The 23000-nt window shown below is 36.5% G+C and overlaps 3 protein-coding genes across 3 annotated transcripts; all 3 read right to left on the reverse strand.

The window, feature by feature from the left end:
* Positions 1-2489: 2489 nt before the first annotated feature.
* LOC147533216 (uncharacterized) lies at positions 2490-3329 on the reverse strand. The gene has a single exon (XM_086650028.1). It carries the CDS (start codon positions 3327-3329, stop codon positions 2490-2492), a length of 840 nt encoding a protein of 279 aa, XP_086506154.1.
* A 1218-nt stretch (positions 3330-4547) lies between these two features.
* Positions 4548-9232, reverse strand: RID3 (Transducin/WD40 repeat-like superfamily protein). Its single transcript, XM_086648281.1, has 9 exons — positions 9015-9232; positions 8620-8837; positions 8420-8533; positions 8174-8307; positions 7917-8064; positions 7241-7440; positions 6151-6278; positions 5359-5609; positions 4548-4993 (listed from the first exon to the last, which is right to left on the reverse strand). Exons 2-9 carry the CDS (start codon positions 8830-8832, stop codon positions 4838-4840), a joined length of 1344 nt encoding a protein of 447 aa, XP_086504407.1. The 5' UTR covers positions 8833-8837; positions 9015-9232; the 3' UTR covers positions 4548-4837.
* Positions 9233-13108: 3876 nt separating this feature from the next.
* LOC147533218 (heat stress transcription factor B-4-like) lies at positions 13109-20966 on the reverse strand. Its single transcript, XM_086650463.1, has 3 exons — positions 20424-20966; positions 19668-20241; positions 13109-13677 (listed from the first exon to the last, which is right to left on the reverse strand). The coding sequence occupies exons 1-3, from the start codon at positions 20697-20699 to the stop codon at positions 13358-13360; spliced, it is 1170 nt and encodes a 389-aa protein (XP_086506589.1). The 5' UTR covers positions 20700-20966; the 3' UTR covers positions 13109-13357.
* Between the last annotated feature and the right edge of the window lie 2034 nt (positions 20967-23000).

Below are 23000 nucleotides of genomic sequence, written 5' to 3' on the forward strand. Positions count from 1 at the left end.
GAAAAAAAAAATTGTCTATAGTTATTTCCTGGAAACCTTATAAACACTTCATTTCCTCTACTCCTAACTTTAGTATTCATGATACCCCACATCTGTCATGTAATTTAGGTTCTTCCTTTTATTTTGCTTTTTATGTGACTCTTCAATTCTATCACACTTTTATCTATATTAATTAGTAGCTTTGAATTGATAGATGGAGAGATATACTAATACATTAACTTATCTTATCAGATATGGGTAGATAGATAGTTTTGTCAGAAATACACTGAATTTGGGTCAATAGGATTCATGAATTTTTGTTATAGAAGGACTCGTGAATTTGGGTGTTTAGATCCATTGCATATTCAAAGGCCCCCACCTATATGAGATGTTGCCATCTTAGTTGGGTGTACCACATGGGGTGTATCAAAAGGGAAAAAGGGGCGTGAAATCAGTATTGACTCTGGTTTTGGGGGGCTTTAGGCGAAAGTTTCAACGGGAACGTTTTAAATGAAAACGTTATCTAAAATACAATGTAACACACAGACTCACAGGAGTCTAAATCTTAGATCATCTGACCAACTACTCTACAAACTTTAGTGTCCAAACGGACCTGATATATATGTGATACGAAAATAATATGATAATACTATCTATATATAAATTATTAGATTGGGGTTCCCATAAATTTGGGGACAAGCGACTACCTAGCCCGCTTAGGCTCAGGGCAGGCCTGCATGAAATCCAGTCGCCTGATCCATTTTCACCCTAGGAATTTCATATTTCAAGTATTTTTCATTTTTTATTTTGCTTTAGAAATGAGTATGAATTTTAGGTGAAGCACTGAGGATATTTGTTTGTATCATAGAACTTGGCTACGTCCTTTTTTTTTTGTGAGAAATCGACTACGATCTATGTTAGTCGCTACAAGGCATTGATACATCATGAAGATGTGATAAGCACGATAACCGCCTAATTTACACCATTAATGAAAGAGACATAAAACCCAACAACATGAAATAGGCCTAAAACCCGACAACATGAAAGAGGCCTAAAACCCGACAAATATTACATTATTTACTATATTTGTTGCCTAAGTTATATAAGATAAATTTTGATGGCAAACTGCTTCTACCAAGACTCGATCCCACAACCTCATGGACTTAAGAACGGGTGTCCACCCACTGCACCAAAAGGTGGAAGACAACTTGGCTACAATCTATACTCTACATTTGCTTAATCTTTTTTAACAAGATTTGGGATATTTAATGATAACCCTAATTTTATAGTAAGTGTCCAAATTATAACCCTGGCTGATCAATTGATGGACTAATACTGTCGGATTGATCCCAACCTTAATAAAATAATAATATACTCTCCTCCATAGATCATGAGTAGATATATACATACCACAACTTCCTTTTCTTTTTTGGAAAGGTAGATATATCGACATCAAGAACAACAAAAAAGAAAAATAATCAAGTAAATATATAGTAATAGCAAAAAACAATGATATTAAGTTTTATTCATCCCTCCATTTTGGTCCCTCTTCCAGCCCTCCGCTGATGTGGGGACATATATTTGAGTGTGGAACAATTGGAGAGAGAATGGTGAGAAAATATACTCCAATTATATGTTGTCACATCAGCGGAGGGCTGGGAGAGGAATCAAAATAGAGGGACAAATAGAATAAATTGTAGATATTTCAGATAAAAATGCATCTTATGAATGGTAGAGTTTAACTCAAATAAGATCTGATAGTTCTTTCAACAACAAAAAATATCTGATAGTTAAATTTTACCCCATGTTGCACAACATTCAGGATACTCTTACCATTACAACACTAGAACAAAAAGATCTGATAGTTAAATTTTACCCCAATGTTACACAACATTCAGGATACTCTTACCATTACAACACTAGAACAATTACAAACTATGGTAATTTTGTGTTGGAACCTAGCATAAAGGAGAATGTTGTAATCACTTGGAATTTTATTTACAACTTTGCTCTATGTATTAATTCATAATATAATTTGTAGTTGAGTTCTAAATTGTTGAGGTTTCAACCAAAAATTGATAAAAATATGTGATCAGAAAGATAACACATACATTTCTAAGTGAACGGGATGATATGACATAAAATTCACGAGGAAATGTCAAAGGATATAGAGAAACGCTACAATTATTTAGAATTTTTTTACTTAAAGGATGGTGACATTCTGACTCATCTGGATAAAAGAATCGTTCAGATCGTAGTCAAATTTAAAAAAACTTTGTCTTTTAGTGAAAGTGAGTCAAAATATCATCCTAGTATGTAAAATATTTGCCTTGAGACATATTGTCATGGACTTATTTTTATAGTAATAACAATGATCATAACAAAACCTTACAAAATACAAGTACAGCAAGTTAAGAAAATCACATAGAGCCCAACTCTAATTACAAACCCTAACTTTGAGTAAACACACATAACATAACGATTGCTACACAAATTCATAATATGTATAGTTAATTAAGCATCTGAGTTGGGCTAAACATTTGATGATGAGCAGGAAAACAATTGTAAGTTTTTTCTAAAGAACCAAAATCAGCATTACATATCCCAGCAGTAAATCCATTAATCGAACTTGTCAACCCGATCGAAGTAGTATTACTATTTGCAGAAGCTCTTTCTAAAGATTGAACTTGAGTTTTCAAGAACTTAACATAATGAATTGCTTCATCTAACAATGAAGCTGTATCCATTTTAGTTCCTCTTGGAACTAATCTTTGAAGTATTCTTATTCTTTCACTTATCTTTTCTCTTCTATGTCTAGCAGCTACACTTAGCGGATCTTTCGATATTTTCACGTTTCTTCTTTTCGGAGGTTTTATCGATTCAGGGTCAATGTGAATTGGTTGCATTGCTGCTATATGAAATATCATTTCTCGCATTGATGCCATTGAAGTTCGTTTATTATTCGATAATGGGTAAGAAGGAAAGGTACTAGTTGCACTAGAAAAATGATCACTACTAATATTGTTATGGTGGGTTAACTTGTTCTTATCTGCCATGGCTGGAGAAGTGGATAATGTAGTTGATGGAGGAAGAATTGGTTCTTGAAGAAGAAGAAGATGATGATTATGGTGAATTGTGTTATAACTAAGAAATGATAATGGATGAGGAGGAGGGGGGTTGAGTAATGTTTGTGAAGGTGAGATCAGATGTGGGCTGTGGAAACTGTGATGGGTTATTGAATCAGGATGGGGTGGTGAAAATTCAGATGGGAGCTTCTTATCCATTTGCATCATCATTATCATCATCTCCATTTGTTTTTCTGTTGGTGAGTTTAGAGTGTCCACATCCATAGGTAAGGGGTTCTCTCTTTCTTTCTCTCTCTCTCTAGATGGTTGCAGGAAGAGAAAATGAAGGGGATGTAAAGGATGATGAGAACTGAGAAACAGAAGGACAGAGGGATGGGGGATGGTGGGGGTAAAGATAGAAGAGAAGTAGTGATGGTATGGAGTTGGGAGTTTTTAGCAGCAACTGCAGCTTGTTGGCAGAGATGAAATGGAAGGAAAAATTAAGGTATGGAGAAAATGTAGATGAAATGAGTGAAAGTGCATGGGAAAGGGTTTGAATTGTGGAGATATATAACCTAATCTAACGTGACGAATGAAAGGGTTTGAATTGTGGAGATGAAAATTATATAACGCGACGAATGAAATGGCCTAAAACCTACATAAACTACTTTATCTATATCCAAGTTCAATATTCCTAGATTTGCACTTCCACGGGATCGAATCTGAGACCTCTGCATTTATTAGTATATGCATAGACCAACTGGACTACCAGTGGTTGGCAAAGAGATAAAATGTTAGTAACTTCTCGAGATATAGTATAAAACACTGCTAACATCAGTAGAAATGCTTCTGCTTTTAACTATAAAGAGATATTGGTAATTTATTCACTATATTGTAAACATTATTCTTGGAAGTGTTTTTTTCTTGTTTGATCCACTTAATATTAATTGATAATCGAATTTACTTCCTCAATAATTGACAATTGAGTTTACTCACTTCAACTTATTGTTTATATTGAGAACGAGTATGTAAACTCAATTAACAATTATTGAGAGATGTAATCAGAATTACCAATTACTATTGAGGAAGTAAAGATTAAAAATCCTCTGAAATCTAGCTCCCAGTTGTGGGGTAGGTAGGTAGAGTTGTTTCCTCCCTGCACTCATCTACCTGATTAGACCTGACAATAATAGTGAAGGACTAAGGAATATGAAGGCTTAAACTCAACAGGTGATACTCTTCAAACCAAAGTAAATCCACTTGTCTTTGTTGAAGATGTTCTCTTCACTATGTAAATCATCTTCATTCGTCCCATCGCCCGCCGTATTAGAGTTTATCGGTTATTGATGACCGAAACATTTCAATAAAGATGTAGATATAGGGCAAGTAGGTTTTAGACTGTTTCCAATTTTCCACGTCATATGTAAATCGGAAATTAAAGATATTTGAAGATTTTTCAGTCCTAATTATGATAAGCCACAGTGAATCATCCGTTCAAAGATGTGAGGGAAAAAGATTTAACAATCAACATTCCGAAAAAAAATGGGATAATTGACCACATCATAGACATTCTAAACGTAGACGGAATTCACAACTCTAACACAAGGTCTGAAATAGTTTATAATCTTATGTTTAAAATTACTTCAGAGCTACATTTCACCATTATAATAAGTTTGCTGAAAACTCTGTACTTCATTTCTCAAACAAATAAATTGAGGTGCACTTTACGCTAGCATAAACTACACGTACCAAAACTTTGATAGCTTTTGCAAATTCTAATGGTTGAATGTGTGTCAAGTCGTACTTTCACCATCTACTAGTTCGTCCACACAAAAGTGATGTAGGTCATCATACATCTTCTTCCATTGCTGGGCCACCTGCATAGATCTTTTGCATTCTACTCGTAGTCTCTCCAATTCTAGTTCAGATGAAGCAGAAGAACCCTCTTGCTGAAACAAAAAAACCCAGAGAAAAATCAACGACAACAGTTACGGTTCCTAGTATGCAATTCATGCTTCACAGAATTACCAGGAAATATGTATTTACGAGATTCACAAAAGCCTAAGTGGATAGATGTCTTAGCGTAAAAACACTGGTCCCCATATTAGTGCAGCATCACATCATATCAATCTTGCTGATGTCAAATGACATGGTGAAGTAATTTTGAACATTCATCTTCATGTGGGTTTAGGGTATCGATCCATGTAAAAGTACGTTTATAGAAAAATACAAGCACATGTCCACCATGAATTAAAGGGTGTAAAAATCTATTCTTCAAAAGTTTGACAGATAAAGTCAATAATCACCCAAATACCTGAAGTTCTTTTATTTGATTTTCCATCACATGCTTACTGCAGTAGAAACCGTCCTGAGTTCCGACATGAGGAGCCCGAAGGGTAGTAACGGTCTTCAATTCCACATTTTCGCTAGAGGAATGGATATATTTATCCAGTGCTGGAGGCATTGATGATGGATGTCTTCTAGATACTGGAGAAGGTGTTATAACTGTTGTCTGAGGATTTAAGCTTTGTGATCGATTAACAATAACAACATTGCTGACTGGACCTGTGAGCGAAATACAGAAAAAAGGTAGTACGTTACGAAAAATCTAACATCCAAATTACAATATACTTATGAACTACTTAGTTGTACTACAGTTTTTGGTCATATTTTGCCTGATATCAAATTGCATCATACCTGTTGTGGTCAGATTAGTCAAAGCCCTAAGAATTTTCAGAATTTTTTAATAAGTGAACTTGATTACAAAAACTGATGCACACGCTAAAAAGAGAATGTTTTTCCTAAGCGACCGTCACCTCACTATTTAGCCCCATTCGAAGCTATGTCAGCTTCTGTCTAGAAACCACATGATTGTTTCCACTGGTTCCACTCCTAAAGTAAATTTGATTACTTATTCTGTCATTTATTAAGGATTAAATTTTGGTTTGCTTGGATTTTGAATTATTTTGTGGAAGTATTTTGGTTAGTGTCTACATAATCACAAATTAATGGGAATGATAGGCATGTTGTGTAAACGAAGGAAACATTATGGATTACTGTAATAAAGCAGACAAACATTTTCTCATAGTTATAGCTTCTCGAATACCTTTTGCGTGCTTGATCATACGGACAATCTGTTGACTTTTAGTGTCCCATATCCGTATTGTGCCATCCTCTAAGCCAGAAACTAGTAATACTCCATTCTTGCTAAAAGCTAAGCAAGTAATAGCTTTACTGTCAAGAGACAACTCACAGAAATTAAACAAGCTGCAGCAAGCTGGCATACTCGAGAAGGAATAATTCATTGGCAACACATCACACATGACCGGAGGGAGTATATAGCTTTTATCTTTTTATGCAGCTTATGCAAGCCACAGAATAAAGGTTTAGAAAAGTTTCAAAAATAATAATGCATAATAAATTAAAAACATGTACGTTCCACTCTGCTTGTCGGTACGTCCCATCAATAATCAAACAATTTCTGTTATGTCAACTAGTGTTCTAGACTTCTTTCTTTATAGGGATTAGGGACCTTCTAAAATACTTGTAAACTGATGTGTAGTTGAGTTTCCCTATAGAGATGAGAATCAATTGATATTTTCAAAGCAGAGAAATGTGCACTTCCAAATTCAAGAAAACTAGTAATCCAGTTTAGATTCATGGGATCATTTTTGTCTCCAAATAGGTGCCCTCATTTTTCATCAGTACATGACTTCCGCTACTGATTAAGACACTTTGATATATATTCACACACTAAGTATTTTTGGGTCGTGAGTCGTGACAGAACTTATGGAAAGTTAAGGCATGAAAAACACTGCTGACCAATTATAACACCTCTGCTTTGACATCTCACTTCACACAAGTCATTGCTGTATAAACTATTCAATTATTCTAACGGATACGGAACCTGATACAAATTAGTTTTCAGTTACCAACGAGAAGAAGAAAGGCTTATAGAGCTGTTTAAGTGGCAAAGAGTTAGTCATAGTGATATGTTATTTACTTAGTAAAGATGATTGAGCATGTCTCGCGCTCTATGGGATTAAAACTTTCAGGGCATTCTTTTCATGTTATAGTTTATTTATGTTGCATATCATTGCGAAGAGAAAACCATGGTAAAGAATATAAATTGCTCAATAATACTCTAAATGGCGAGGTTCATGCATAATAAAAGAAGGAAGTTGAGGAAAGAAAACCTTTGGTTAGATAATGCACCGACAATATGCATCCCATAATTGCCAGTAGAGGTGCTTTCACCAGTGAGTGAAGCAATGTATATCTTTCCATCTCTACTACCGGCATAAAATACATGTTCACAAGGGTCAAGTGCAATTGCATCAACTACTGAGGGGAAATTAACAGTCCTCAATAACTTTCCCTTAGATAAGCTCCAGACCTGAAACAATATATATTTAAGCAGAATCAAGAACAAAATTAGAGTATTAAAACATCAATACATCTGTTATTTGCAGTATTTGGAATAAGCGGAGAATGGGAATGCATAAGTGAACAAACGAAGGAAATTTACAGTGGTATGAGCTAATCAACCAAAGTAAGAAAGTAATGAAACAATCGCTAATTCGATGTCAAAAGTAATTTAACGTTATTCATAGGCTTAAAGTCGAGAAAAAACTCCAAATTACTGATAATGACCTAAACTTTACGAATATGTCTTTCGCTCACATAGAAGTGGATCACAAACAAGAAAAGACTAGAATGAAACTTACAAATACTCACTAAACCATTGAAACCCAGTATTCATATTTACAGTTCTACAAATTTAGGAACAAGTATTTCAAATCACTACAATATCGGTTAGTTTCAGAAACAGGGGTAAGTTTTCATTAAATACTAAAAATGAACATACCGAACCTTACACGTACGATCCTCGGAAGATGAAATAATGATTGCATTAGAGCCCCCGTAGCCTGTCACAAGATCAGTCACACTTAAAGTGTGTTCAGAGAAACTATGTTCATAAAGATGAGATGCACTTCTGTTTCCAATATCATCGAACATCCTATCACACAATAATTTATCAACCCATTAATACAAAATCAACCAACTCTTCAGAACCACTAAAACCACATTCATATGAAAATAACACGAATGAGAGATGAGATAAATACATGAAAAGAGACCAAACTCGAACGCATCCATCCTCGGAACCAGAAATCAACAGAGATTCATCCTCGGATAATACTAAGCAAGTAACAGCTCTATAATGAGCATTCCACTTCTTAAGCAACCTACCACTAGCTACCTGAATATATATATATATATTAAAACCCGATACAAATAAAGCTCAAAAAAGCTTAAAAAATGAGCATTAAAAGATTAAAGAACAAAAATAAGAAGAGAGAATTAGAATTAACCTCCCAAAAGTAAATATTTCCAGATGATCCTCCACCAATGATATAATTACCATCACTATTTGAAACAATTGGATTAATTGGCTCAGCAGGAAAGCTTTTAACTTCAGGTTGGGGCTGAAAAACAAACAAAACCCAGAATAAATTTAGTTTCAATGAGATTGGAAAGTAGGGGAAAAAGAAAAGGGTAGAGAGAGAGTAACCTTGTTCCAAGACCAGTAGAGAACAGAACCAGAAGAAGAAGAAGAAGAGGGGTCACGTAACTGAGATGAAACTAAAAACCTTTGACCAACAGAGATGAGTCCATGACGAGGTGAAGTACAAGATCGATAACGAAGCTTTTCTATACCAGAATGGAGGTCCCAACAGCTTATACCAGCATCTATAGGAGATGATACTATTAACACCTCCTCCATTGATACTTCAATTCAAAACAGAAGATAATCAGAACAATATTTCTACTGCTAACAGAAGAAGGACTCTTGAAAAACCCTAATAGAGAAGAAGGGTATAGAGAGAGAAATTTGATTGGAGAAGAAGAATAAACAGAAAAATGGTGAATAGAACTAGAGAGAGAGAGAGAATGTGGAGAATATACCTTAACCAGCTTGCTTAGAACTTAAGAGATAGCTAGAGAGACGAAGTCGAGTGGAGAGCTTCAAAGCTGAACACTTGAGCTAGAGAGAGAGGAAATGGAGAAGCAGAAAACCGTTGCTTCAATATGACCTAGCTAGGAAGCGACCCCAGTTCGCGGCAGAGAACAAGACAGCAAGCGAGCTGCTTAGAAGAAACCCTAGGCCTTACAGTTTTACCCAAAAGGAAAAAAATGAAACTTTTATAGGCGCCCAACCTTTGTTTTTTTTCTACCCTAGTTCATATCTTATGCATTATAATACCTGAAAAAGAAGATTGTTGTTTCTTCTTTCCTCTGTATGATGATCTAATGACTTCATTTCTAAGCACAGAAACCACGTGTTGGTTTCGGTGTACAGATTCAACGAGTTGACTGAATGAGTCATTTAACCGAGTAACTAGTCAAACTAGTTCTTACTTTGATTTTATTGGCAAGTCAACCAAAATCACTTTCCCACATAATAAACATAGAGAGACTAAAGAAGATAACAATTCAATATCTTTCGTATTTCAAACTAATAATGTCTGTTATGTAGAAAAGATGATATGTAGTTGAATCTCACTATCGATTTAAGATTGGAAATAGGAATTGTATTCCTTTTGCATATTCTAATTTATTACTTTAAAATCAATACAATTCTTTGTTTCAAAAAATCAAAACTTTTTTTATTTAGAAACCAGATAAGTGAAAAAGAAAAGAAAGGTCGGAGGATTAGAAAAACAATATCTTAATCAAGTCAAGGTATTGCACCTTCCTTGAGACAATTAACGCCATGTATAGTACCACATAATTATCGACGTTTGTCTCCTAAGACACAATGATTAACCTTTCAATTCAATAAGATTTTGAATAAAAAAATCAGTCGAACTTGAAAGTATATTAACTTATGTCTTGATGCGAATGAACCAAACTTCTTATGAAACTTCTTAAAAGCTTTCTTAATCTTCTCCTTAGACTCTGTAAAATGAACTTCTAATAATGTTTGATTTCTGAAAAAACAACGAAATTTGGAGTCAATTTATAAGAATCAAATACACATATCTTAGAGACACATCTGCTTATCTGTTCGTGAGAAGGAAGTGTTAGCTGCAATCTACACTCTAGGATTTTGAAAAAAATAGGCAGAGAGAACCCGAGCTCTTGGTTCGTACATAAAAGTATCCCCAAGATTAAAAACAAAGAAGTTTACACCCACTTTGATCAACTGTTAAATGGACCAGCTGTGAGGGGCAAAATTTTGAGTTTCTAACTACTTAGTCACGAGTCTATCCAAAAGATTTCGGCACTTACTAAGTTTGAGCCAGGACATATAACCCAAGCTCAAGATGCTTCTCAAGTAATATGCGACTTCACAATCCGACACGTTCGATGACAAGCCGCTTTCGACTCGAATACCCTCTGTATTGCCCTAGGTATTAGCATTTATTGATATTTGTCTCAACTTTGGCACCCCATGCTCAATCCCAATATGTGCGGAGCTTTGTTCTTTGCGAGACTCCCAACAACCCAACTAATAGATCTCAACACTTATTAAGCTTGAGCCAGCACATTTAGCCCCAGCTTTGGACGTTTTGCGAGTGATATAGGACAATCACATTGTAATAGTCAAATGGAAACAACTAGAAGCAGTTATTGATATGAGTAGAATCATTCTAAAATCCTAGTGTCATCTGGTAAATATTTGAAAGTAGGGAAGGGTGCGTCTAACGCACCTCCCAAAATTGCTATAGGGGCCTCCTAAGAGTATTTGTTCGTAGTCAAATCTAAATAACTTTAGGTGCCCCCCACTCAGACTGAGAAGTCTAAGGCCCGAATCATGGCCTCAAACTGTATTAGTCTGAGTGCCTTAGACAGGGCCAACCCGGGGTCTGAAACTTAAACTTGCTTCATTCAATCAAAAGTGATTATGGGTAGTGGTGATCAAAAGTGATCATGGGTAACGTCAATCGTGTTATCAAATCATGTTAATAGAAAGATTAATGAGAGAAAAAGGGTTTGAAGCTTAAACTTGACGGTCATAAAATAAACTTATTAACAACCCTGATTGGACCTAAAAGGAGATTAACAAGAGAGATAGGGCTGAAGCTAAATCTTAAACGGAAAATCATAACAAGTCTTTGTCTCATCCATAGCGAGCTCGGATCTTGAAGATCTTCGAACAGACAGAAAGTAGAAAGAACAACAAACGAAGAAGAAAACGAGGGGGTGGGGTGCTCGGGAGGCACGTATAGCAGTTTTGAGAGGCGCCTATAGATGCTCCCCGTAGTAAATAAGTGGTGATATACAGTAGCAACCATAACAGATCTTCTCTGTTGTACGTCAGCTACTCTTATCTGATTGGTCCAATAATGACGACTAAGCATCAAACAAACATACAATTGTCATAAACACAGCTAGCACCACAAAACTTGACTAAAACCCTTGACCATATATCACACACAACCTCCTTACTAAAGCAACTTTAACCTATTCTGAATCAATAGAGAGAGATTCTTTTTCACTTTTCAAAACCCTATTTTCCTCTTTTCCGTCAAAATCAGACCCTAAAGAAAGAATTGAAAGAGACTTCTTCTCCTTCTTCTTCTTTCTTCTGCTACTAGGACTATAACTTCTGATAATCATCATCATGATGCTGCACTTCTTACACGAGCATTCTCTAAAATCACGTGTAACCCTTAACTCCCTCCAAAAAGAAAATGACAAACTTTATTAGGGTATCAAAGTTGTCATCAAATTTCAAAAACAAAAACTAGGGTTTGTTTTCTTTTCAAGTTTCATGATAATTGATTCCATTGAATATAGTATTTTATTTTGTTTTTATGTTTTTAGGGTTCTTCTAAAGATATTCTTTTCTTGCTTTCTTCTTCTTTTTTTTCTTCTACTCTGTTTGGAACTTTGAGGACCTACCCAAAATAAAACTATCTTTAAGTAACTTTATTTTTGGATTTCTCTCTCTCTTAATTCACTTTCTTCTCTTCTCTCTCTATAAAATTAATGAAAAAAACTAGGTAAAGTAGTACTCAAGAGAAACAAATACTATATACTACATACAAGAGTCTTGAGTCCATGGTCAATCTTTACCTATAAAGGTAAGGAAAAAATGTATAGAGACAATCAATGTTATAAAAAGAAGTGATAAAGGTAATGGGTGGTGCTAATCTAATGTTGAATCTCTTTCTCTCTCTCTCTACATGATTATGGGATTAAGACCTTTTAATTTCTTTATAAAATTTGTTTTTGTTTCAAAGAAGATAGAATGTTGGGGTGAGTGAAAGTGAAGAAGAGGGATCAAAGGGTCTAAGGGTATATGGAATCCAAAGGTGTAAAGAGTTCTAATGATGAGAATCAATGAGATATACAAGAAGTAGGAAAAAGGTAACAAGGGTTTTCTTCATGATGAAGATAGAAGTTCAAAACTTTGAAACTTCTAAGCCACATAGTTACTAGTTAGTAAGTCATGAGCCAGAGTTCCTCACCCTGTCACCCATCTATCTCTCTCTCTTCCTTCTCTCTCTCTCTCTAGCTTTTTGTAGCATGTGAACCATGGGTGGGTTATAATCATAAAAGACAATGATGGTATGATCTAGCTTGTTCTAAAATCTTGGTAATACCATTTTAAGAAGATTACTAAAAGAGAGTTGATAATAACAATTCAAAGATATGGAACTAAATATAATCATTAGGGTTTCTTCTAGTACTTGATAACCCTTTTTTTAACAATTCATTATTTTATGAGACACACCGCCTATTGTCTTTTCTCTTCATATGAATGAGAGAGGTCTGTATTTTTAGTACAGTACTAAGGACATCTCCATTAATGGGGATTAGCACAGAAAAGCTAGCTAGCTCCCCCCAAAGAAGACTAGTCAATGCTGATGAGAGACTAGTACTGAAACCCTGAAACATTTCCATTTAGAAATTAGACCTATGTTTTCTTTCATCTTCATTAATGAGTTTAACTGAAAAAGACAGAATAAGAAGAAGAGAGAAAAAAAAAAAAAAAAAAAGCAAGAAAGTTAGAAAAAAAAAAAGAAACTACAAGTGGAAAAAAGAAAGCATGTAGAAATTTAAATTTTGTTTTCTTCTTCTTTTTAACTTCCTAAGCCAGAATAGAAAATGAGATAACCTCCATTAATGGTTCTGATGAGGACAAGATAACCTAATGCATTGGATGATCATTAGTAGCAATTTATATACACTAACACCCATTAAAAGTTACATTACTAAAACACACTCATTTATCATTAAATGGACTAACAAGATAATAAAGTAAGTAACCCTAGGAGGAAAAGATTAATAAGAGAGAGTTAGTAAGATGAAGGCATGAGATTCAAGCCTAAATCATCCTTACCCACAACTAATCTTGACTTGTTATTCATTTCCATGATTGAAGGATGAGAAGGAGAAGTTGGCTCTGGATGTAATCTCTTCTTAGAATGAAGTAATGACACCCCAAATAACTTTGTTCTACCAGTAGTGTTCTTATCTTCTTCAAGCATAGGTAGAGAGTTGTTACTTGAGTTATATGAACTTGAATATGGGTTGTTAGAAGAAAGTAGTACTTCTTTGGAATGCTGATTATGAGATTGTTTGGGTACTTGAGATTGATAATTAAACCCTAGAAGCTCTTGCTGGTTATTCATCACATTCGTAGGTTTTTGATAATGAACTGAACTAGTTATTGGCGTATCAAGAGAAAGAGAAGGAAATCTCCGACAGATCAAGAAATAGGAAATAAATCCTAAATAGATTTCCTGTATAAATTCTTTCTATGTTTGTAATATATACAAAACCCTAATGTAATACTATATATACAACTTATTTAATAATACAAATTACCTTTTCAACTGCAATTGCTCTGTGTTCTTGTTCCAATATTCACTGCAGGACATCTAATTTCACATGGTATCACGAGCCTAGGTCTTCTTTTTGAACGATATTATTATCTCCGGCAACTTATTGGTTCTTATTTCATCTCTTGACTCATTGCGTTGATCAGGTCAGCTTCCTTCCTCGATTTTTTTCTGTCTTCTCTATTATATAGTTTCAATTTCGATTCTTACCTCTCTGGTCTGATTCGATTTTATTCCCCGTTCAAAACCCTTATGCCTCAGACCTTACTGGTATGACTTTGGTGAAACCACACCCACGACCTATTTCGAGGTCTGTTTTTTTTTTTCCATCACTATAGTTTCTAGAACACCAACTTTTGTTAACTTTCTCAGAAACTCCGGTGCAATATCAAACTAACACACAGAAGAAATCAAGAGACAGAGAGAAAGAGACAACACAACGGATTTAGATTGCGACGACCAGAAACTCATTAGTAATGGTTGTTGAATAAAACCCACTGTAGTCTTCATCTCTCTGTCCCATAGTTGCCGCCCCCCTTTTTTTCCTCACATCCACTGATTTTTATTAATCTATAGATTTGATCAATTGAATCCATTATTAACTATAGTTCAACAAAAAAAAAAAAAAAGAATCCATTATTAACTATAGACCCAACCATAGATTTGAGTTTTTTTTAGGAGAAACATCTCTAACCACTGTAGAAGTTGATCCCTCACTAGGTTTTTCATTTGTGACTATTACATGAGACTTAGAAAGATGATCTTCTCCCATTACTGAACCCTAGAAATCAGAACTTAAACACAAAAAAAAAAACTCATTAGCTTACTGTTGGCTTATTCATTTTCTATTACTGTTTGGGTGCATTTATTTGATTTCTTGTTGGGCCTATCTATTCACACTTTGGCCCAACATTAAATTTTCAATACACACTTGTTGGTACATCTAGCCTGTTCTTATTACTTATTCGGATTTCACCACTTGGACTCATCCTGTGTGAGTTTGTAGCTTAATTGCTTTCTTATTTCTCATTAATTATTTTAAATTAATTGTTTGATTCTCTGACTATCTGTACAGTCATGAACCCTGACACTACAATTCTCTCAGACACTAACGTCTCTGATGACTCTTCAGCGATGGAAACAAACGTCTCGGCCTTGGTCAATTCTGAGGCTTACTCTATTCATCCATCTGATAACCCAACTTCAGTGTTTTACTCACCAGCACTTTCTGGAGATGATTATGCCCAATGGGCTCACGGCATGACCATGGCCTTAGTTGCTAAGAATAAAGAAGGCTTTATCGATGGGTCTCTTCCAAAGCCCACAGACCCTACTGCAGCTACTTTATGGACACGTTGTGATGTTATGGTTAGAAACTGGATTCTGAATTCTGTGTGCCCTGAAATTCGGAAGAGTTGTATGCGATGCCCTACTGCTCTCTTGATTTGGAAATTTTTGAAGGAACACTATTCCCAATCGAATAACCCATACATGTTCCAAATTCGTAAGAACATTGCTTCACTTCGCCAAGGTAACTTGACTGTTACCTCTTACTTTTCCACAATGAAGTCTCTCTGGGATGAACATGACACAGTAATGCCTCCACACCCCTGTGTTTGTGGTGCTGGTAAGGGTATGCTTGAATATGTTAACAAAATTCGCATCATGGAATTTCTCGAAGGCCTTCATGATCGTTTTTCTGCTGTTCGAAGTAGTATTTTACTTCTAGACCCTTTACCCCCTTTTGGTAGGGTGTATAATTTGATTAAGCAAGAAGAGCAACAACAACACATAACTGCTGGTGCTCCCTTTGACTATTCGGCTCTCGCTGCCAAGGTGACTGCTTCTCAGTCACAACAGTCAGATCCTTCCAACCGGGGTAAGAAACCTCGCCCTTACTGCGAGGCTTGTGAACGACACGGACATACTATTGACCGTTGCCACAAAAATGTTGTTTGTGACCACTGTAAGAAAACTGGTCACCCCGTTGAACGGTGTTTCATTCTCCATGGTCGAGCTGATCGTTCTCAAGGTACTAAGCGATCTTTGGCGGTTTCTGGCGCGTCTACTTCGGGCTCTTCTCCTGCTCCGACTATCTCTAGAGAAGACTATGATAAAATCATGTCTCTTATTCATGGACCTTCTCCACCTCCTGCAACTACTCTCCTGACAGGTAAAATTAATTTAACACTTTCTAGTTCATGGATTGTTGATAGTGGTGCTTCTAACCACGTTTGTCCCTCATTGAGTGTTTTTACTTCTTATCAAACTGCTCCCCCTTCCCTTTATGTTCAAATACCCGATGGGAGCACCCTTTTAGTTCAACATGTGGGTAAAGTTATTTTCTCTGACTCTATCTACATCGACAATGTCTACCACATTCCAAGTTTTCAATTTAACTTGATTTCTGTTAGCCAATTAAGTAAATCTATTAATTGTTCAGTCACTTTTAACCCCACTCGTTGTGTTTTTCAAGCACTTTCGACGAAACGGCTGATTGGTCAGGCTGATGAAGATGGGGGTCTCTATTACTTACGTAATACTTTTCCAGCACTTGCATTCAATAAGTCGCTCGACGTTTGGCACCGTCGCCTTGGACATCCTAGTTTAGGCCGTTTACGTTTTCTTTCCAAACGTTTTAATTATATTTCTATTCCTCATTCGGATAATTGTACTGTTTGCCCTATGGCAAAACAATCTAAATTACCTTTTAATAAAAGTAATTCTATTAGTACTTTTCCTTTTCAATTAGTACATGCTGATATTTGGGGACCTTTTCCTGTCCTATCACTTTCAAATAAACGTTATTTTCTCACTTTAGTTGATGATTATTCTCGTTACACTTGGACCTTCTTAATGCAATCTAAGTCTGAAACAAAGTCTTATCTAGATTTTTTCTTCAACTTCACAATTAAACAATATCGGAAATCTATCAAATCGATTTCTTCTGATTTGGGTCTCCCTAGCACGTGCCCTATTCAGACATTTCGTTCTGATAATGGAACTGAATTTCTTACAAAGGAACTTCAATCCTGGTTCCAATCAAATGGCATTATTCATCAACGCAGTTGTGTCTACACTCCTGAACAAAATGGCGTGGTCGAGCGCAAACATCGCCACTTACTCGATGTCGCTCGTGCCTTGCGTTTTCAAGCTAATCTCCCCCTTTCTTTTTGGGGTGAATGTCTCAAAACGGCTACGTATCTTATTAACAAGATGCCTACCCCGCTTCTTTCTCACAAATCTCCTCATGAGCTCTTATACGGTGCCCCGCCGGACTATCAACTTCTTCGGGTGTTTGGTTGCTTATGTTTTGCCCACAACGTTCATGCTACAAACAAATTTGACCAACGAGCAAAACCAGGCATCTTTGTAGGCTATCCTGCCGGCAAAAAGGGCTACACAATTTATGATCTCGATAGTAAGACTCTCTATGAATCACGACATGTTCGCTTCTTTGAGGATAAATTTCCCTATTCCACAGTCTCCCTTGATTCTTATGAATCCCAGAAATATACTCCATTCAATCTTCATATTGTGGATGATCACATTGAATATCCCCCTCCGACTTCTGCTTCACCTAACCCAGTCGTGCTTTCTCCGCCTTCTCCTGCAGGTTCCCCTGCAACTTCCCCTTCTAGCAGTGAAGCCCCAGATACACCTCCCTCGCCTACATCAATTTCAGCTGATTCTCCCACTCCTTCTAGGCAGGTGGATAATCTAGGCGATGATCCTGATATGCACTCTTCTACTTACCAGCAGTCTGACGCCTCACTTCCTTCCGCGCAGACTGATGACTCGCTTCCTCCCGAGCTACTCCCTTCTCGTCCTGTTCGGGATCGACACCCGCCGAGTTACTTGGCTGATTACATTCTTGCAAGTTCTGAATCTCACCCTTCACGGACTCCCTATCCATTAGTTGATTATCTCACTTTTGAGACCTTCAGCACCCCTCATCGGGCCTTCCTAACCTCCGTCATCACGACGGATGAACCTAAGTCTTACAAAATCGCTTCCGCTTCCCCTATCTGGCGTAACGCCATGTCTAAAGAAATTTCTGCACTCGAGACCAATAACACTTGGACTCTGACTCCCTTGCCTTCTGGCAAGAGACCTATTGGCTGCAAATGGGTCTACAAAATCAAGTATCGTTCTGACGGTTCTATCGAACGTCACAAAGCACGCCTCGTTGCAAAAGGTTTTACCCAAATAGAAGGCGTTGACTATCATGACACATTTGCCCCTGTAGCCAAAATGGTCACAGTCCGTGTCTTATTATCCCTTGCTTCCATTCAGGGATGGCCCCTGCTTCAATTAGACGTGAATAACGCTTTCTTACAGGGTGACTTAGACGAGGAGGTTTATATGACCATTCCCCCTGGTTTCAGTAAAAGCGGTGATAATCGCGTTTGTCGCTTGAACAAATCCCTTTATGGTCTGAAACAAGCCTCTCGTCAATGGTTCGCCAAATTCTCATCTGGCTTACAAGCTGAGGGCTTTGTTCCATCTTCCTCTGACCACTCACTTTTTTGTTATTTCCGTGGTTCAACTTCTATTTACATTCTTGTTTATGTTGATGACATCATCATCACCGACAATGACCCTAAGGAAATTCATTTCCTTCGCCTCCGTCTTGAGAAACGTTTTTCTCTTAAAAATTTGGGGCGCCTTCAATATTTCCTTGGCCTTGAGGTTTCCCGGTCTCCCAAGGGTATTTTCCTATGTCAACGGAAGTACACCTTGGATATTATACGAGATTCTGGTCTCCTTGGTGCCAAACCTTGTTCATTCCCTATGGAACAACGCTTAAAATTTCTACCTACTGACGGCACCTCTTTGGATGACCCAACTTCTTTTCGTCGTCTCATAGGACGCCTTCTTTATGTTACTGTCACTCGTCCGGACATTGCTTTTTCAGTGAACTATTTAAGTCAGTTCATGCAGCACCCCCGCTCAGTTCATATGGATGCTGCTAATCGAGTTCTACGCTACCTTAAAGGTACTCTCAACTACGGGATTCTCCTATCTTCAGCTAGCACTCTGACTATTTCGGGTTTTACCGACTCTGATTGGGCAAGTTGTCCCACTAGTCGTCGTTCTACAACTGGTTTTTTTACCATGCTTGGTAATAGTCCATTGTCGTGGCGTTCTAAGAAACAACCGACGGTTTCCCGATCTTCTGCTGAGGCAGAATATCGTGCTCTTGCTTCTCTTACTGCAGAGCTCCAATGGTTGAAATACCTGTTTCAAGATCTCCGCATTTCTATTCCAGAACCATTTTCGGTTTTCTATGACAATAAAGCGGCTATACACATTGCTGCCAACCCGGTCTTTCATGAACGCACCAAGCACATCGAGATCGATTGCCACTTTGTTCGTGAAAAGGTTACCTCGGGCCTCATTCAGACTCATTACATGCGCTCTGCTGATCAAGTAGCTGATATCTTCACCAAACCTCTTGGTTCTGATCAATTCCAACGACTCCTTTCCAAGTTGGGCTTGACTCAGATTTCTTCCCCTGCTCCAACTTGCGGGGGGGTATTGGCGTATCAAGAGAAAGAGAAGGAAATCTCCGACAGATCAAGAAATAGGAAATAAATCCTAAATAGATTTCCTGTATAAATTCTTTCTATGTTTGTAATATATACAAAACCCTAATGTAATACTATATATACAACTTATTTAATAATACAAATTACCTTTTCAACTGCAATTGCTCTGTGTTCTTGTTCCAATATTCACTGCAGGACATCTAATTTCACACTAGTGTTTATTGGATTAATAATACATGAACTAGGGTTTGTTGAAGATGGTTGTGGGTTGTTGCTAGTTACTAAAGAAGATGGGTAAGAATTGCTAGGAGTAACAGGTTTCACATGATTCTGCACAAAGTAGATTATATTATTGTATAGCTTCTTCATGTGTGCTAATTCAGAGATTAGCATTGAATTACTTCTTCGAAGTCTTTCGTTATCTTCCGATAATGCCATCATTGATGAATTGTTAATATTACAACCTAATCCAATCACACCACCACCACCACCACCACATGGAGATGTTAAGGGTGGTGGTGAATCACATGATGACCAATTAACTTGTTCGTCGGAGTCGGAAGGAGATATACTAATTCGATTCGAAAATGGGTAAAAACCAGCTGGTCCTCCAGCAGCACCACCAATGGGAGAGTGTGGGTTGTGGAGGTGGTGATGGTGGTGGTTGATAGAGACTTGTGGTTGAGAAGTCTTTCTTCTATGAATCTCACATAATAAATGCTTCTCACCTTTCTTGAAGAATTCATTTGCAAATTCCCATCTATCTGGAACAATCTTCCTGAAACCCTGTATATAAAGATTAAAAATAAAATTAGAGAGGGGATCGAAGAGAAAAAATAAACGAAATGGTAGGTTGTTCAAAAAAAGAATCGACAAATTTTATGTCGAAATGATGTGACAAGTTCCTTTTGAAAGTTTGATTACTGAACGATAAAAGAGATGAAATATATATATATATATACACGTACGTAGGTGTTGAGTTGACGAACAAAGCTAGAGAAATTATTGTGTTTGAAGTAATTAGGGAGAAGATCACGAGCAAATTCAGGTGGACGCCAAACAACGAAAGTAGAATCATCTTCACCCCAAGAAACGATATGATCAGTTTTAGGATCATCAACAAGTTGGTAAGTTTTAGTAAGAAATGGTGCTGGAACTGATTTATTTGAGTCTAGAGAGAGTAAGATACCACCACCACCACCTTCATGACATGAGTTACTACTTTGATCTACCATTAATGACATTTTTTCTAGCTATAGAGAAAGAGAGAGAATATTGTAATTAAACTGTGGGGTTGAAGAAGAAGATTGAAACTTGAAACTTGAAAGGGTAGGTAGAGAGAGAGAGAAGAGAGAATGTGGATTGTGGAAGAAATGAGGTTGGGGTTTACTTACTTGGAGGGAGGGGAGAGTATGAAGAATAGTTTAAGAAAGAAAGAGAAAGAGAAAGAGAAACCTTCTTCTCTCCTCGATTTTGTAGAGAGAGCGAATATGTGTCTGAATGTCTATATCAACAACATTTTAAGTAGTAGAAGTTCAAGATAAACCCGTGACTTGCTTTTTTCTCTTTCTTTATCTTCTATCTAACAGTTTCTCTCTCTCTCTCACACTCTCTTTCGATTCTGTCCGCTCCCACTCTCTCACTTAAAATTGTGTTATGGTTCGTGTGATGCTGCTGGTAGTGGTGGGATTTGATCTCATGCTTCAAATCTCCACATATTATATTTTTAGTGTAGACTATAGACCATATCGTAAACTAGTCTATCACGATTTACTTAGGAAACATGTTTTTTATGGCCGTTTTTTATTTGAGAAGGGCTACTAGAATCACAAAAAAAAAAAAAGAATTGACAAAAGAAGTTACCCAGCTGATGTGGTGGTTGTGATAATCGTCTTCAACAGTCCAGATTTAGTCAAACTTTCAAACCACAACCGCCACATCAGCTGGGTAGCTTCTTTTGTCAAAATCTTTTGTGATTTTAGTATTTTCCTTTTTAATTTTGTCTAAAATTTTTTTGATTGAATTTTATCCCCAATCTTCATCTTCTCTTTCTCTCTCATGTTGCTCTCTCCCTCACTGTCTCACACTATCTCTCTCTCTCGCTTTCACCGTTTCTCTCTATGTCACCCTCTTTCTCTCTCGCAGTCTCTGTAGATCTCTTAGATTTCATGGTTCGCCAGTCACGAGATATTCGTAGTTGGTCGACCACGAAATGTGTTTCGTGACTGATCAACCATGAAATCTTCCTCGATTGCTGGTCCTAGCAAAGGGAACACTTGCCTCGCCGAATTGTGTTTGTGTGTGCGAGAGAGAAGAGAGAAATAATGAGAGACACTGTGAAGATACCAACAGGTGTGTGAGAGACAAAGATGAATATTAGGAGATAAAGTTCAATTAAAAATTATTTAGATTTTACAAAAATATGTCTCCTAAATCAATTTTGATTGACTAATTCTTTGTGCTCCTGCAAGTTTCGTTATCCCTCAAAACCTCAAGCGTGTTTCTCTTATTATTCTTTCTATTTAAGTGAGATCAATTTTACACTTGTTTTGGCAAACTGATCGATAATAAGTAGAAGCTGAAAGGTCAATAGTTGGTAGCCCAAGTGGTTCCAAGGTGTTGACATAAACTCCAGAAAGCCCTGGAGGTCTCAGGTTCGAATCCCAGAAAAGGTGGAATCTTTGGTTTATTTGAATTGGGATTATTAGGGTATAAACAATGTAGTTGGGCTAATAGGCCCAGTGTTGTTAGAGTTTCATGACATGATTGTCTCTCCAAGCTGTAATGAGATATTGCATTAGTTATTTTTATTGAACTAATTATATTTTTATTATCTCTCTCCATATATTTTCTTATTTTTCGAACAAAAACTAATTGCTATTATGAAATTAATCATATCTCCAATCAAGAAGCGAAATCAGCCGAATATTTCAAAATGAGTGTCCGCATGAATGTCGTATGTTTATCGATAAACTAAGTTTTAGTTTAATTTATATTCTACAATATCAGTTCACTGTCCAGTAATCAATGTTGAAAATATAACTAGAACAAAAATTAATTTTCAACTCATAATGTTTAATACATATGCATTTGATATAATATTCTGCGTTAGTCTTCAAATAAACAATTGTGTCACAGATCTAATCGTCCTTTTTTTTTCATCTCGCCATTACTGTGAAAAATAATCGTGGAGAGGATACGAAGATTTTTTTTCCTCTATTGATATTGAAGTAACATGTCATCATTCTCATAATGGTGCTTAGCTGGTCGGACTGGATCAAGTCATTCCGTAGATTATTTTTTATTTTAGAAAAAAGATTTTAAAAAAAATATAAATAAAAAACTCACTTGAAAATAAGTTAAAAATAGATCACAAACATAAAAGATGATAATAAATACAAAAATAAAAGATTATGTAGTATTACTTTTTTTTTTTGTTGAAAGATGTAGTATTACTTATCTTATGTAAATCTTACTGTAAATTAAATTTATCTTATATGGGCGGGTTGCCTCTGAAGTCAACCCTCTCACACACGAATCAAATT

This window comes from Eschscholzia californica, unplaced genomic scaffold, assembly GCF_041429995.1.
Source record: "Eschscholzia californica isolate CP2 unplaced genomic scaffold, dmEscCali1.0.p SCAF_6, whole genome shotgun sequence".
NCBI lineage: Eukaryota > Viridiplantae > Streptophyta > Magnoliopsida > Ranunculales > Papaveraceae > Eschscholzia > Eschscholzia californica.

What these genes read in the sequence shown, in the direction of transcription:
- LOC147533216 (XM_086650028.1), bottom strand. Translation starts at nt 3,329, where the DNA reads ATGGATGTGGACACTCTAAACTCACCAACAGAAAAACAAATGGAGATG.
- RID3 (XM_086648281.1), bottom strand. Translation starts at nt 8,832, where the DNA reads ATGGAGGAGGTGTTAATAGTATCATCTCCTATAGATGCTGGTATAAGC. An exon ending in GAAATATTTACTTTTGGGAG is followed by an intron (nt 8,308 to 8,419) that starts GTTAATTCTAAT and finishes ATATATATTCAG; the next exon opens with GTAGCTAGTGGTAGGTTGCT. An exon ending in CCGAGGATCGTACGTGTAAG is followed by an intron (nt 7,441 to 7,916) that starts GTTCGGTATGTT and finishes ATATTGTTTCAG; the next exon opens with GTCTGGAGCTTATCTAAGGG.
- LOC147533218 (XM_086650463.1), bottom strand. Translation starts at nt 20,699, where the DNA reads ATGTCATTAATGGTAGATCAAAGTAGTAACTCATGTCATGAAGGTGGT. An exon ending in TTCGTCAACTCAACACCTAC is followed by an intron (nt 20,242 to 20,423) that starts GTACGTGTATAT and finishes CTTTATATACAG; the next exon opens with GGTTTCAGGAAGATTGTTCC. An exon ending in TATTAATCCAATAAACACTA is followed by an intron (nt 13,678 to 19,667) that starts GTGTGAAATTAG and finishes ATAACCAGCAAG; the next exon opens with AGCTTCTAGGGTTTAATTAT.